This window comes from Oryctolagus cuniculus, chromosome 16 (genome assembly GCF_964237555.1).
Source record: "Oryctolagus cuniculus chromosome 16, mOryCun1.1, whole genome shotgun sequence".
In the NCBI taxonomy this organism is placed as follows: Eukaryota; Metazoa; Chordata; class Mammalia; order Lagomorpha; family Leporidae; genus Oryctolagus; species Oryctolagus cuniculus.
The window spans coordinates 41,404,074-41,420,973 of record NC_091447.1 but is presented as its reverse complement, the minus strand read 5'-3'; the positions used below and the strand labels follow the sequence as shown (position 1 = coordinate 41,420,973).

Sequence of the window (16,900 nt, the reverse complement as noted above, 5' to 3'; positions counted from 1 at the left end):
TAAATCATCAGACTGATGAATTTTAATAAAAAGATCTGAATAAGTTTGAGTGAATTTTGTTGTTATATATCAGTATTATATCTAAAATTATATTCCTCATTAATGTACACATTGAAAGTCTGATTGGGCCGGTGCTGCGGCTCACTAGGCTAATCCTCCACCTTGTGGCGCCAGCACACCGGGTTCTAGTCCCGGTCGGGGCGCCGGATTCTGTCCCAGTTGCTCCTCTTCCAGGCCAGCTCTCTGCTGTGGCCAGGGAGTGCAGTGGAGGATGGCCCAGGTGCTTGGGCCCTGCACCCCATGGGAGACCAGGAGAAGTACCTGGCTCCTGCCTTCGGATCAGCACGGTGCGCCAGCCATAGCGCGCCGGCTGCGGCGGCCATTGGAGGGTGAACCAACGGCAAAGGAAGACCTTTCTCTCTGTCTCTCCTTCTCACTGTCCACTCTGCCTGTCAAAAAAAAAAAAAAAGTCTGATTTTATTAGACTGCCTTCATATAGTTGATGAACTAATTTGACCAGGTGTTATTCCAATATTGAGTAAAAATTGGAATTATCTTAAAATAAGATTCCTTGTTATGTTAGGTAAATTATATACATTAAGTTTTCTCTGATTAATACCAAATTAGTGCTGAATTTTCACTTCCTTTCAGTGGTCCATCAAGATTCACAATGGGAGCAATGAAGCGCTTTCACAGTATAAGATGAACATCACCTCTATTGCACCACTTTTAGAAAAATTGGCAAAGACTAGTGATGTTTATTGGGTCTTACAAGGTAAGAAACAAATAATTTGAAAGTGTCATTTTGTTTATATTTTAAGGAGTGGGTTTTTGTTTGTTTCAATTTATGAGAATATAGTCTAAGATTAGAGGAAACTTGAATTACTTTTTTTAAATTTAAACAACAGAGTAATAAATTTCATCAGGAACTTCAGCAAGCAGCGTGGCTGCAGAATGTAACAAAGGTCTGTTCACTGGTGCTTTACTACTTATCAAGCACACTTCTGCTGATTAGGAAACAGATATTAACATCTGCTTCATAATATTAGAGTCTTTGGGAAGTAAGTATACTAGAATATATTAAAATTCACACCCTCTAGTTTATACTTGGTAATGAAATTCCTTAAGAGAAAGTAGAATATTAGTTTAATTCTTTTCAGGAATTTATTGAATGTTCATTAGTTCATGCCTCACACAATATGAAATGCCTTACATATTTTAGTAATTCAAGTTATTTGTCAGAAACTCAGGATTATCTCCACGTTGAATGTCAAATTTAATGGAACAAGAAAGGGTGATAATAATCTGCTCCACAATCCCTATTTTACTCACAGACTCATTGTTAACCTTTTTCTTATAAAGATGAGAAAAAATTAAATTTAAATTATTTAGCGTAAGCAGTACAAAAATAGACATCTCAGTCCTCAAATAGCGTTACCACCTGGGGACTGACATTTGCTGTGGGTTAAGAAGCTGCTTGGGATGCCTGTGTCCTGGCTCGACTTAATGCTAGCTTCCTGCTAATGCACACCGTCGGAGGCCGCAGACAACGACTGAGCAGTTCAGCCTGAACAACTGGTGTGGAAGACTAAATGGAGTTCCCAGTTTCCAGCTCCAAGCTCTGGCCTGGGCCAGCTCCAGCTATGGTAGCCTTTTGGGGAGTGAGGCCGCAGTTGGGAAATGTTTCTTTCTCCCTTCTTCCCTCCCTCTTAAAAATTAAACAAAATATCTTACTTTCTAGTCCTATGAACAAAGTTTATAGAATTAGGCAGTGACAGAAAAAAATGAAATTGGCTGCTATTTATTAGGCAAACTTTCATAATCCAGTATTAATTTCTTGTTACCCAGTATAACCCAGAATCTAAGATTTTTAAACTCTTGAGATATACTAGAACATGAAGCTGTTTTCGCAAAACTGTGTAGAGATAAAAGTTCTTTAAATATGAGAACAATGTTAATGTACTCAAAAATTGAATATAAAATAGGAAATCTATTGTAAACTTTGGCCAGCTTTCTGTAAAAATGTTGAGGTACCTGGTGTTATTTGGACTTTCAGAACAAAATATGAAATGTGGATCAACTAACTTGCATGATCAGTTTCTACCATTTAAAAAATGTGTTTTGCATGTAGATCCTGTTTATGAAGTTCTATTAAGTGAAAATAGGAAAATGATCACGAATGAGAAGATAGATGCCTACAATGAAGCTGCAGTCAGTATTTTGAATAGTAGCACCAGAAATTCTAAATCAAATGTTAAGATGTTCAGTGTTTCCAAATTAATTGCTCAAGAAACCATCATGGACTCTTTGGATGGCCTACATCTTCCTGAATCAAGCAGAGAAACTGTAAGAATTCTTGTTTGTCCATAGACGTAGACTATCAGTTGGTTCAAGCCGAAAGTCACTGTAGCATGATTAGAAATAATTTACTTTATTACCATTTTCATTGCCATTTATTTTATTTAGATATGCTTTTAGAAATAACTTTGCTTTTTATCATCTACCTGAAAATACAGGGAGTGAGAGTCTACCATAATAAATAAGTTATGGAAGGGAGAAAGAAGAACTTCTTTTGTTGAGTGCTAATCAATATTAGTTTTTGATTATATGAAGCTTCAAGTTCTCAGAACCCTCATGTTTGAAAATTACCCTGTTCCTCTAATATTAAAGCTTAAGCTTGCAAAAGTAAGCTTCAATGAAGAGCACATTTGTTAAAGGTATAAAACAATTTCTATTATTTACTTACAGCTTATAGAGCCTAACCATTATCCAAGGTATAGATTAGATATTGAACAGATCCAGATCAACAGCTGGAAGGAGATTTAGGTTAAGTGTGAAAGAGAAGTACATAGTTGTAAATTTTCACATACAGTAGAACAGGTTAGAGTTTTTCTTAACCTTTTGAGGGTTGCATAAGCCCTTTGAGTATCTAATAAAGACCATGATTCCATTCCTCCTCTGCAGAAAGATATATATTTTTGCATGTACAAATAGTTTTTTTATATACACTGAGGAGCTTTATGGACAGCTTAGAAGCTACTTAACTTTGTAATGAAATTTGTAGGCTAGTGTCTTCAAGAGTATCAACCATAGAACTTCCTGAAGTCTCAGGGGCTAAAAGGGTAATGTATCTGACCATTTGAGTATTTTGAATGCCAAGGCTTAAATAATATCATCATCTAGAGTTCCACAGAAGTCTAAGCTATAAGAGTTTTATACAACTAAAATTTGGCTTCTTCTTCAACCAGACAGAATTTCAAAAGCTTGCCTAAAATAATTTTATTGTAATCAAACTATCTGAAGATTCTACATTTTACTTAACGTTAGAAGTCATAAAATACAGAATACTGGGGCTGGTTGTGGAACAGATGGTTAAGCCTCTGCCTGCAACATCAGCACTCCATATGGGCACTGATTCAAGTCCTGGCTGCTCCACTTCTGACCCAGCTGTCTGCTAATGTGGTTGGAAAAGCAGTGGAAGATGGCCTGAGTGCTTGGGTCCCTGCACCCACATGGGAGACCTTGATGGAGTCCCAGGCCTGGCTCAGCCCTGGCTGTTGCAACCTTTTGGGGTCTGAACCAGTGGATGGAAGATCTCTCTGACTCTCTCTGTAACTGTCTTTAAAGAAAATAAATAAATCTTTAAAAACAATTATAGAATCTGAAGTGGTCTTTAAACTGTTAACCAAATGAAAGGCATATTACAATTTTAGCTAAGAGTTAATAGTTTTTCAGTAGCAGTTATTTTACATTCTGTTTTTCACTTCTGAAAACTGGGACTCAATATCTTAAGTGAAGCCTGCCAATTAAAATTCTTTAGCCCATAACATACTTCAGTGGGTTTTTTTAGCTTTTTAAATTTTTTTAAACTATTTTATTTGGATTATACAAGTTTCATGTATTTCACATATACAGATTAGAAATGTAGTGATACTTCCCTTCCCTCTCCCCCTCCTGCCTATGCTCCAACCTTTCCTCCTCCCGCTCACGTTCTCACTCTTAAAGGTCACAACCCATTAGTCGCCATGAAATCAGTTTTTGCCTTTTTGTTGTTGTTGTTTTAAAACAATAGAATGGTGTTAGAGCACGGTGTAAGTCCTAAAGATCAGCATTGTTTCTTATAAATGTGTCCTGGTTCACTATAAAATTATTTTATTGTGGATCAACATCTCCGAAATTTGAAACACCCTGAACTAGCAATTGCAGACTAAAGAAATGTCATCATTTATTTGCATGAGGGTTTGGAAAATTATAGCAAAAAGTATGAAAGCATTTTGGTTTCAGTGCTGAAAACTCAGCAGTATTCACAGGAGAAAATCTTATGCTGAATACATCACCGACAAGATAATAACCAAATAACTCGATTTGTTCGCAGAGTGCAATGATTCTTATGAACGTGTATTGCAATAAGATTCTGAAGCCTGTAGACGGCTCCTGTTGTCAGCCACGCCCTCCTCTGACTCTCACACAGAAACTGGCTGCTTGTTTCTTCACTGTGTCTATTATTGGATATTTAATTTTTTATATAATTCATCGTAATGCTCATCGGAAGAATAAACCATGTGCTGATTTGGAAAGTGGAGAGGAAAAGAAAAATATTATCAGTACTCCTGTATCTACATTAGAAATACTTTTACAGTCTCTCTGCAAACTTGGCCTCATTATGGCTTATTTCTATATGTGTGACCGTGCAAATCTGTTTATGAAGGAAAACAAGTTTTATACACATTCATCTTTCTTTATTCCAATTATCTACATCTTGGTTTTGGGAGTATTTTACAATGAAAATACTAAAGAGGTAAGAGTCATTTTCTTTTTAGTTCATGTTATCCCTTTGCTTCCAATCTCTAGATTAAAGAAATAATGCCATTTATTGTGCCAGAATATATGGATGTGGATTTAGATGAGGATGAAGGACTATTGTAATTAACACTTCATTTAGTGGACACTGAACTGTTGCTTTTTTGGGACAGTTTGGAGAAGAGTCAAGTGAAGATTGTTGAAAAGTTGGAAAATATGACATATGAAAAAGATGTTGTGATGTAGTGTTATTTTGCCTGCTTAGGGATGGAGGAAGTAGAAAAACTCCTGATTTTGTGATCATCCGCAAGCACTAGTATCTTTTGTAGTAAAAAAAAAAAAAAAATTAACAAATGCCTGTATACACAAAAATTTTATATTTATGTATTTGTCAAACATTCATACATAAATGAGAACTTACATAATGATATGGCTACCAAAAATATTCTGAAGTTTGTATTTTAGAATTGCTGTCATCACTTCAGAATGTGTGTGTAACTTCTTTACAAGACATGATTTATTTGAATTAAGGAATTCTACTGTTAAAATAACTCCCAAATGAGGATGATTAATCAGCTCTTCACTTCTGATGAGAATACACTAGGCAAAATAAACTATAATGAGAGAACTTTTTCTGACAATGAAGTGTAAGAGAACTATAAGACTTTTTAAACTCTGAAATACTAAAATTTTACTAAACAAAACTAATTTTTAGATTTAACATATGTATTGTCGTTTGCATTTCACTCTAATATAAAACTATAAGAATTAACTTAAATGTTCAAAATCTTTTAGTTTACAGTTGTTTTTCAAATTCGGATTGTATTTTTAAAAGCTTTTTATTATAAATTTTTTAACAAGAAGTAAAATAATTTTTGACTGTCCTTGCCTATCACCACCAAAGTTCTTTCAATAGAAAGATTAGCTTTATATCTTACAAAAAATTTTAGCATAGTTAATAGAGACTGTCTAAATAATTACTTCATTATGAATTTTAAAACAGATTTTGTTCCTTTACACAGACTAAAGTATTAAATAGAGAACAAACAGATGAATGGAAAGGCTGGATGCAACTTGTGATTTTGATTTATCACATCTCAGGAGCAAGTACAGTAAGTATTTTGAATTTAAGTTTGGGCAGTATAGGAACTAATGTCACTTCACAATTGTAGGGCACTGTGTTTTTTTGTACTTTATATTCTCTGCCAGTTAGAGATCCTTCTTTCTTTCTTCCCACTCAACTTTTCTGCCTTCTCATTCTTCTCCTAACTCTTCAATTTTAAAAGCAAAATTAATTTTCTTAAAAAGGTAAGACAATAATATATTTATATTTATTTGGTCTTAATTTTAATACAGCAGAAATAGCTGATATCTAAGGATATTATTTCATATCATCTTGTTGAACAGTTAAAGTAAAGAAACTTTGTATATAACAATTACAAAGGATTTGGGGTAGGCAAGTTACTATAAAAAAATTGAGTTACACTAGTGTATTTTATATTCTACCCTTCGTTATGCTTTTGCATTTAGAAAACCTTCAAACTCTCTTGCCCCTATATTCAGAGAATCTAGATGTAGGTGTCTGTCATAGTAGACCAGATGTATATGCCATACTTGTCAGTATTAATCTCCTATGCTGTGGAGGACACCCAGTGTCTTCACTACCTGGATGAAGTTCTTTTTTTTCCTTCTCCTTAAGGGTCTTAAAAGACAGAATTCTCATTATCTGTATTCACTGAGTTGAGTTGGAACACTCCAACTGCATTATAGTTAAATCAAGCTTTTGTGGGTAGGCCTAAGAACCACTTTTTTATTTTTATAAGATTATTTATTTATTTAAGAGGTAGAGTTACAGACAGACAGTGGCAGAGAAAGAGAGAGGTCTTCCATCCTCTGGTTCACTCCCCAAATGGCTGCAACAGCCAGAGATGAGCTGATCCGAAGCTAGAAGCCAGGAGCTTCTTCCAGGTCCCCTACGTGGGTGCAGAGGCCCAGGCACGTGGGTGACCTTCCACTGCCTTCCCAGGCCATTAGCAAAAGGCTGAATTGGAAGAGGAACAGCCATGAAATGAAGTGGCGCCCATGTAGGACGCTGGTGCCACAGGTGGAGGCATAGCCTTCTACACCACAGTGCTGGCCCCAAGGACCACTTTTTAACCAAAGTAGTTATAGTGAAGATTCAAACTGATTTCCATAAAATACAATTGAAAACTCACTATTTGTGAACTCCTGAACTGTTGTTATTTTAAAAGTTGGATCCAGCTTTTCTTTTTAGAGAATTTTTTTTCTTTTTTTGACAGGCGGAGTTAGTGAGAGAGACAGAGAAAGGTCTTCCTTCCGTTGGTTCACCCCGCAGTGGCTGCTACGGCCGGCGCTCTGCGCCGATCCGAAGCCAGGAGCCAGGTGCTTCCTCCTGGTCTCCCATGTGGGTGCAGGGCCCAAGCACTTGGGCCACCCTCCACTGCACTCCCGGGCCACAGCAGAGAGCTGGACTGGAAGAGGAGCAACCGGGACAGAATCCGGTGCCCCAACCAGGACTAGAACCTGGTGTGCCGGTGCTGCAGGCGGAGGATTAGCCTAATGAGTTGCGGTGCCGGCCTTTAGATTTTTTTTTAAAGATTTATTTATTTATTTATTTGAAAGGCAGAGTTACAGAGAGGCAGAGGCAGAGAAAGAGATGTCTTTGATCTGCTGGTTCACCCCCAAAATGGCCACAATGGCCAGAGCCAGGCCAATCTGAAGCCAGGAGCCAGGAGCTTTTTCCAGACCTCCCAAGCAGGTGCAGGGTCCCAAGAATTTGGACCATCTTCAACTGTTTTCTCAGGCCATTGCAGAGAGCTGGATTGGAAGTGGAGCAGCTGGGACCTGAACCGGTACCCATAAGGGATGCTGACACTGCAGGTGCTGGCCTTACCTGCAATGCCACAGTGCCAGCCCCCTGAACTGCTTTTTATTTCTTTGTTTGCTTATATAAAGCGCATATCTGTAAACAGCATCTGAATCAATGTTAAACTGATATAAGAGGGGAGTGTTGCCCAGAAAGGAATATTTTGAAAATCCCATAGGTGCTGTTAAGAAAGCAAATAATGTTATTACTGAGATTTTTCAGATAGCTCTAAAAATTGGAAAATGATGTTATCCTTCATTGTATATTATTTTAAAAATTGTTGATGGTTTTCTTGAGAGCAGAGGAATGGTGTATAATTTTTACTGAAATTATATGACCATGGTATCACTGGCAACAGTGATATTCCTGTACTTATTGCAGTTGAAGGGAGTTAGTATATTTGAGTGGTTTGGGAAGAGCCATAATAGTAAAAGAGGTCTGGAAGGAGAAGTAAAGATAGGAAGACTTAGTTTATGACTCCAGCTTGGAATTTATAGAATATGCCCAGATATTTTCCACGAAATAAGTGGAGATGAATCTTGAATCCCATTAGTATCTCTGACATAGGAGTAGACTGGGTTAATCTGAGGAAAGAAAGGATTTCGTTTTAAGAAAATGCCACTGAGAGACATAATTAATTGCTGACATATTAAAGGTTAAAACTGCTATAAAATTAGATAGAAAAAATTAATTGCAGATTAAAATTCTTCAATTCAGTGATTCCAGAAAGAGTTTAGATCATAAAGGGATGAAGGCAATTTGGCATTCTATTATAATCATTTACCAACCTAGCATTCTAATACATCTTCTTAGACTGCATCCCAATACACTCTAAATTGCAATTTTAAAATATCCTTGTTCTGGAAGGACATACTTTTAATTAACAAATCGTTTGTAATGATTAATTAGCATATCCTCATACCTTTTTATAGGATTTCGTGGTTAGAAATTACCTGCTTCTACATTGGCAAAGCATTAATAGCGTAAGTTACGTTTGGGGACTTGATTGTTAGATAGTTGAAGAATTAGTCTTATTAAAAACTTTTTAGGGGCTTCCATGGTGGTAACAAGTTAAGCCGTCACCTACAATGCCAGTATCCCACATGGGTGCCAGTTCGAGTTCTGGCTGCTCCACTTCCAATCCAGCTCCATGCTGATGCACCTGGGAAAGCAGCAGAAGACGGCTCATGTACTTGGGCCCCTGTGACCCATGTGGAAGACTTGGGCAAAGCTCCTGGCTCAGCACCTATAGCCTGCCTCAGCACCTGCTGTTGCTGCCATTTGGGGAGTGAACCAGCAGATGAAGATCTCCCTCTCTCAGTCTCTCCCTCTCTCTCTAATTCAGCCTTCCAAATAAAAAATAAATCTTTTTTATTAGATTATTTGTATTTTTTGACAAACAATAATTGTACAATAAATAAATCTTTAAAAAATACATTAAAAAACTTAAGCTGCCATAATTATTTTAATTACCTAATCTTAATGTGTTTATTTTTGGTAAAATAAGTTGCACTATATTTTTATGTTAAAAGAGAAACTGTCAAAAATTCCAGAGAATTATTCAAATAATCCACATGGTCTGCAATACCCTATTTGTTGGTATAAATATTCTTTAAAAATTATGACTAGGGCTACAAGTTTGGTATATAAAGTGTAGTATATGATTATGTGATCCATCATGCTTTGTTTTTTCTTTAGTTTTTTTTTTTTTTATTTTTAAGATTATTTTATTTGAAAGGCACAGATAAAGAGAGGCAGAGACAGAGATCTTCCATCCACTGGTTCATTCCCCAAATGGCCGCAACAGCCAGGAGTGGGCCAATCCGAAGCCAGGAGCCTCTTCCTACGTGGGGGCAGGAGCCCATGTTCTTGGGCCATCCTCTTCTGCTTTCCCAGGGCATTAGCCGGGACCTGGATGGAAAGTGAAGCAGCCGGGACTCAAACTGGCACCCATATGGGATGCTTGCATCGCAGGCAGCAGCTTCACCTGCTGTGCCACAGCACCGGCCCCTTCAAGTTTTAACTTCCTCTTACTATGAGACCTGAGTTAAATTTTCTGAGGGGAAATTTGGGGACTAGAAAAAGAATAGAAACAGCATTCAGCTTAGGTATTAAACTTAATGAAGTTGGAATTTCAAATATAGTTTTATACTAAAATTTTATTCTAACTGGTACTTGATTCATGAAAGACAGAAGGAAAAATTATTTGGATGAAAGGAGACTAAAGAGGCTTCACAACTAAATGCAATGTGTGATCCTTGATTCAAGATTCCTAGACAAAAAAAAAAAAAAAAAAAACATTTTTAATCCTGTTATTGGGGTCATTAGAGAAATCTGATTATGGATTAGATGATAGTATTATATTCATATGACATTTCTTGAACATGATATTGATAATGTGATTATGTATCAAACTATTCTTTCTTTCTAAAAGATACATAGTGAAATATTTGGTCTGCAACATAATGTTAAATGGTTCAACCTGGTATATAGATGTTCATCTTACTAGCCTTACAACTTTTCTATTGGTTTAAAATGCCTTAAACTTTGAAAGAAATATTACATGAAATGTATAACATGCCAGGATTGATAAGAACTTGGCAAATTGTAATAATGTTTAATTCAGTTAAATGAATTGCATTTATTGTTTAAATATAATAACCAAGCCCAACAGCTTTGCTGTCCCAGCCCCAACCTGCAGGGGCCTGCAACCTGAGTTTAATATTGAGAAGTTGAGGTAATTGTGGATGGTTCACCCAAATCCGCATCTGCTCCCAAGTGCTTGTGAAGCTGTCACGTGTGAGGGGACTTCCCGGGCATGTGACCCCAGAGCTAGATGCTCCATTCTGGCAGCCATGAAGTCTGTGTGGCTGTTACGTGCTTGAAATGTGGTTATCCTGGCTGAGATGTTCTGAAACTATGACATACATACCAGCTTAAGTATGATTAATTATGATAAGTTCATACTAAGTTCAAAAACTTCACATAAAAATAATGTAAAATACCTTATTACATGTTGAAATAATATTTAGATATATTGAGTTAAATAAAAATATGTATTAATTAAAATTAATTTTACCTGCTTTAGCTTTTGTTTTTTATTTGTTTATTTACTTATTTTGAAAATCATGGTTAGAGAGAGAGTTCTTCCATGAGTGGGTTCACTCCACAGATGACCACAACAGCCAGTGCTGGGCCAGGCCAAAGCCAAGAGCCAGGAGCTTCATCCGGGTCTCCCAAATGGGTGCAAGAGCCCAAGGACTTGGGCCATCCTCCACTGCTTTCCCAGAAGCATTAGCAGGGATCTGGATCAGAAGTGGAGCAGCTGGGACTTGAACTGGCACCCATATGGGATGTCGACATCGCAGGCAGCAGCTTTACCTACTATGCCACAATGCTGACCCCAAGGCTCACATTTTATTTGTTAGACAGTGCTGCCGTAGAGTATTGAATCTGGTAGTTTTTACATATAGATTTCAAATTTTCATGAAAAAAAAGTTATAGCAGTTAATGACCAACTGAAAATAGAATGGACTGCCTTGAGAGTTTGTATGTTTTTTATCAAAATGTGTTGGATCAGATCCATAAAGGAGATATTTTAGAGTGAATTCAAGAATGAGGTATAGAGACACCTTTGGACTAAATAAATTCTGAGGTTATTTCAGTACTAAATTTCCTGTTTTCATCTCTATGATTCTAAAATGTTATACCTTCTTTGAAATTTTCTGATCTAATAATTAGATAAGACATCTTAAGAGACTAATGATAAAAGGCAATAAATAAAGCTGTTTCATATATAGCTTGTTGCTGTAGGAACTCAGAGGTAGGAAAAATTATTTTCCTCAGATAGTAAAATATGGAGTTTTGAATGGACTAAAGAATGAGGTTTGAACAAGTAAAATGTGGCTAGAGAGAACATTCTAGGCCAGAATAAACAGATCCACAAAAGAGAGTTGATGTGCAGGCATAAAAAGGGCCCATTTAGGAAACAATTCGTCGGTTTGGTTAAAGTAGAGGCTGTTTGTAAGCATTTGTTTTCTTCTATCAATTCAGGTGCTTTTTCTTCCAAAATAAATATTATCCCTCAGAAAAGGAAATGAACTCAAGGAGGTATGCAAAAGATATATACATTCAGGAATTACAAGATCTATTTAAGATGTCCACTTAGCCGGCGCCGCGGCTCACTAGGCTAATCCTCCGCCTAGCGGCGCTGGCACACCGGGTTCTAGTCCCGGTCGGGGCGCCGGATTCTGTCCCGGTTGCCCCTCTTCCAGGCCAGCCCTCTGCTGTGGCCAGGGAGTGCAGTGGAGGATGGCCCAGGTGCTTGGGCCCTGCACCCCATGGGAGACCAGGAAAAGCACCTGGCTCCTGGCTCCTGCCATCGGATCAGCGCGGTGCGCTGGCTGCAGCGCGCTGGCCATGGCGGCCATTGGAGGGTGAACCAACGGCAAAAGGAAGACCTTCCTCTCTGTCTCTCTCACTGTCCACTCTGCCTGTCAAAAAAAAAAAAAAAAAAAAAAAAAAAGATGTCCACTTAATTATTTTATCACTTGGCGGAGACCCATTAACCTAGAGTAACCAAAAGCAGTGTTCATTCTGAATCATTGCATGGGAGATCAGATGAGTCCATAAAAAGGAAGCCAAAGAAATTTATGCAGACTTATTAATTACCCCTCAAAGAATGGCCATATAATTGCAAGGGTTGCATGTCACTAAACCGGCCTTTTAAAGATCACTTAAAGGGGACTGGTGCTGTGGTGTGGTGGGCTAAGCTTACTCTGTCTGTGGCGCCCAGTATCCCATATGGGCACCTGTTCAAGTCTCAGCTGCTCCACTGTCAATCCAGCGTTCTGCTAAGGCCTGAGAAAGCAACAGAGGATGACCCAAATGCTTGGGCCCCTGCACCCACATGGAAGACCCAGAAGAAGCTCCTGGCTGTGGATTGGCCCAGCTCTGGCCCTTGTAGCCATTTGGAGAGTGAACCAGTGGATGGAAGACCTCTCTCTCTCTCTTTCTCTCTCCCCCTCTTTTTCCCTCTCTCTGTCTGTAACTCTACCTCTCAAATAAGTAAATAAAATCTTTTTTAAAAAATCACTTAAGATGCTGTGTACTAGTTCTGTTGTGGATATGGTAAATGTACACCACAGGGACCAGTAGATTTTGGACAGGTGAAATGACTGTGTTCCAAGGTTACAAGCAGTACTTGTGGGTCAGGTTCCATTTCAGTGGCTCATATCCTGTGAAGATTTGATGATCTGAAAAACCTTAATAAATGACTGTTATGGTCAGGGTGTACTTACATAGGAATATAAAACAAAATGGTTTCATAAATAAGAGTGAGAGAGAAGTAATGTTTCTAAATTATTTGCATATGCATTTGAAAAAAATGTGCTTTCACAGCATAAATAGTCTAAATGTTCACTTGACTAATTTTTTAAAAGATTTATCTGTTCATTTGAAAGGCACAGTGACAGAGATCTTCCATCTGCAAGTTCATTCCCCAAATGTCTATAACAGCCAGGGCTGGGCTAGTCTGGAGCTGGGAGCCAGGAATTACATTTGGGTCTCTCACATGAGTAACAGGAACACCCAAGCCAGTATCTGTTGCCTTGTAGGCACATTAGACAGAAGCAGCATCAGAATTTGAACCTGGATCTGATTCCAAAGTCTACATTTTATAATCACTTCTAGAATACCTAACTTTTGAGAATAAAACTTCTCATTGAGCTAATGCCAGAATGAAAATGATATTCATTGTCTTTGTTAAATGTGCTTCTTATGATAAATCAAGGTGTAGTTGATGACATAATATATTTTACCTGTTTATTTTTGTCCACAGTTTTTGCCTGTGTACATGCACATTCGAGTTCTGGTTGCTGCCTATTTATTTCAGACAGGTTATGGACATTTCTCATACTTTTGGATCAAAGGAGACTTTGGAATCCATAGAGTATGTCAGGTAAGAATGCATTTAATTATTTTCTTTTTCTTGCAATTTAACATACTTTTGTGCCTGTTAAGAAAATATAAATATCATTATTGTAAGACCATGAATCATTTGAACTTATAAAATAACATTCTAAAATATATTATTTCTGTGTTTAGTAATTTGAGATAAAGAATTTACTATAGGTGGAAGGCAAATATAATTTGGATGAATATATAATAAAAACTCTGGTATACTAGGTACAACATTGCTAATTCACTTTAGTTTTATAGAAATATAAACAGTTATCTAGAATTATAATATGCTATGATATTTTTAGAGGAAAATTAGTATTGCTTGTTTTCACCATGCACTAGGCAGATTTCCAAAGATTATTTTTATGTCCCCCTTTCTCCCATTACAATCCTAAATGTCTTCATATTCACAGATGAGGAAACTGAGGTTTAGAGAATTTAAATAATTGTCCCAAGGTAACATTAAATGATGTAATACTAATATAAATCTGCTCAAATTCTGTGTTTTTAAATGGCATCAGCTAATACCTAAAATGAATGTTGCAAAGTTCCCAAAGACACTTTTTAATTTGAGTAATATTACTTTGTGTCTATGACAGCTCTCAGTCAAATCCCAAATGGAGTCAGTCGACATCACACAAGAGATGAAATGAACACTCCTTTCTTGAAGTAATCAAATCTCTTTTCTAGCCCTGGAAAGGAGGTTGATGGTTTTTCTCCCACATTTAACAAGATGGCAGTTGTAGTGGGAGGCCAATTCAGGCCGGTGTTTTGCTGGGATTTAGTTAAAATAATGATGCTTAAATATTTTATTTTACAGTGATTATAGAACAAGTGTAATATCAGGGATTAGTAAAATATACTGCACAGTCATTATTTGGGTCTTAAACATTTATAAACTGTCAGAGAAAATCTGTCTTTGCTTGTTTCCTGGAATGAAAACCATATCTTTCTCCTTTTTAACTAGGTCTTATTTCGTCTCAATTTCCTGGTAGTGGTGTTATGCATAGTAATGGATCGGCCTTACCAATTCTATTACTTTGTCCCCTTGGTCACTGTATGGTTTATGGTCATATATGTTACATTAGCACTATGGCCACAAATAATCCAAAAAAAAGCAAATGGTAAATATACTCTTTTTACTGTTAAATACATTCTTTCTTTGTATTAGGTTTATTTTTAGTTGATGAAGGCTATTACTTTTAATAAGAGATGTAGGCAATTTAAATTTGTGGGTAGTTTTGACATTTTGAAATTCTGTTCTTTTTTTTTTTTTTTAAAGATGTAGTTTATTCATTTGACAGAGTTACAGAGAGAGGTAGAATGAGAGCGAGAGGGAGAGACAGAGAGAGATGTCTTCCATCTGCTGATTCACTCCCCAAATAGCCACAATGGCCTGATCTGGGCTGATCTAAAACCAGGAGCCAGGAGCTTCTTCTGAGTCTCCCATGTGGGTGCAGGAGCCCAAATACTTGGGCCATCTTCCACTGCTTCCCCAGGTGCATTAGCAGGGAGCTGGATCAGAACTGGAGTAGGTGGGACTCAAACTTGCATCCCTATGGGATGCTGGCACTGCAGGCTGGGGCTTTAACCTGCTGCGCCACAGCGCCAGCCCCTGAAATTCTATTCTTAAACTCTTTTTCTAAAATATTACAACTAAATACCAGTGCAGAATAGTAGTTTACATTTTTCTTATATGTGTCTTCCCTTTCATATTACCTTATGCAACAGATTTCAAACTGTCTGATATAGAGCCAGAGGAGAGGTCAATGAAAGAGAGAAGGGAAAGCCGAATAGGATTCCATGCCCCTGCAGCCTGCTTCAAGCTGCAGATCTGCTTTATTTGATTTCTTATATGTGTTGGGAAATATATCAATGTATATATTTCTTATGTATATTTGAGTAAACATTCAACTGCGAAAAGACTTCTTATTTCAAAGTTTAAAAGTACTGATGTGGGTGGGTATGGTAGGAAGAATCACTCTGTTCCTAAATTTGTGTTTATGAAAAGTTAAAAGGTAAAAAAAAAATTAAAAATAAATAAAAGCACTGATGTAATTTATCTTTTAGACAACTGTTTAAGCCGTTGTTACCAACCTCTTTTACATATAAGGAAACTAAAGTAGCTCCAAAGTTGTCATTTTCTATTTTACGTACCCTGTTACTACTGATAATGCAAGGCCACAGTCATTTATCTTAATGCTTTTTTCTCTTAAGATCATGTCATTAAAATCTTTACTTTTATGGAAAAAAATACATTTAACTTGACTCTTTCAACCAAATAACTACATATCAAACAATATTTTTCCTTTGCTTCCATTCCTTTAGCAAATAATTTTTCTGGGGGGAGTTGAGTTTCCAATCTGTATTATAAAGTTCACTAGGGTCTTAGGGCAGCCTCTGTAGTTTAGTTACTCTACACAGACCCAGTATGTCCATCAAATAAATAATATGTGTAAACCTTGAATACATAATTTAGAATGTGTGTATGTTAGAATATATCTTGTGGTAAGACCCTAGTTCATTAAAGAGTTTAAACTCTCTCTTTGGAACTTTAATGTTTAAGAAATATTACCTAAGTTATACTCAATGTATTTGTTAAAATTACATTGAACATTGTGGAATAGGTATAACTGAGTTTCAGAGGTATTTTAAATTATGTTCATAGCAGATGACTAGCAAATATATAGGGTTTCAGTTATGCCTTGTTCCTAGAAAGAATCATCCATCTTTTTTTCCTTTTACCCTATTTGTAGTTTATACTTTCCAGATATATTTTGTGCAGTCTCATAAGTAACCTAAAATTATTGTAAGAACAATTCAAATATAAATAGAGATTTACTCTGTTTTCAAATATAAACTTATATTTCTTAGTAAATTACATATTTTCCCTTTTAGGAAATTGTTTGTGGCATTTTGGTTTACTATTGAAACTGGCCTTTTTGCTGTTGTGCATATGTTTTTTGGCATATTCTCAGGTTTGTACAATTTTCGGTTTATATTTTGTAATCAAGTTCAGTTCTGTTAAAGTATGTGAGAAGAGTGAGAGCTTTTTTCACTCCATTTTGTAATGACTGCAATAAAAGTGTCACTCTGCAGTTGCCTACTCACTGGAGTTCTTCGAGCCCTCTCTGCTTTTGTTAGCACTGTTTCTGTTGTCAGAGCATTTAAAGCTCTTCCTCTGGCACTTGTTCCAGACCCATTTTACCTGACTTTGATCAAATCAGTCACACGTTTATTGAATGCCTCTTA

The 16,900-nt window shown here is 36.8% G+C and overlaps 1 protein-coding gene across 4 annotated transcripts in view; it reads left to right on the top strand.

The window, feature by feature from the left end:
* Positions 1-16,900, top strand: part of CASD1 (CAS1 domain containing 1) — a 57,177-nt gene that overhangs the window by 27,612 nt on the left and 12,665 nt on the right. For all 4 annotated transcript variants that reach the window (XR_007922246.2, XM_051852982.2, XM_051852983.2 and 1 more), the window contains 7 exons: positions 652-775; positions 2,132-2,346; positions 4,376-4,798; positions 5,823-5,912; positions 13,527-13,646; positions 14,616-14,772; positions 16,547-16,626. Coding sequence is in view for 3 of the 4 variants with exons in the window: in XM_051852982.2 (XP_051708942.2) it covers positions 652-775; positions 2,132-2,346; positions 4,376-4,798; positions 5,823-5,912; positions 13,527-13,646; positions 14,616-14,772; positions 16,547-16,626 (1,209 nt within the window). In the remaining variant the exon portion in view is untranslated. The remainder of the gene's footprint in view (positions 1-651; positions 776-2,131; positions 2,347-4,375; positions 4,799-5,822; positions 5,913-13,526; positions 13,647-14,615; positions 14,773-16,546; positions 16,627-16,900) is intronic.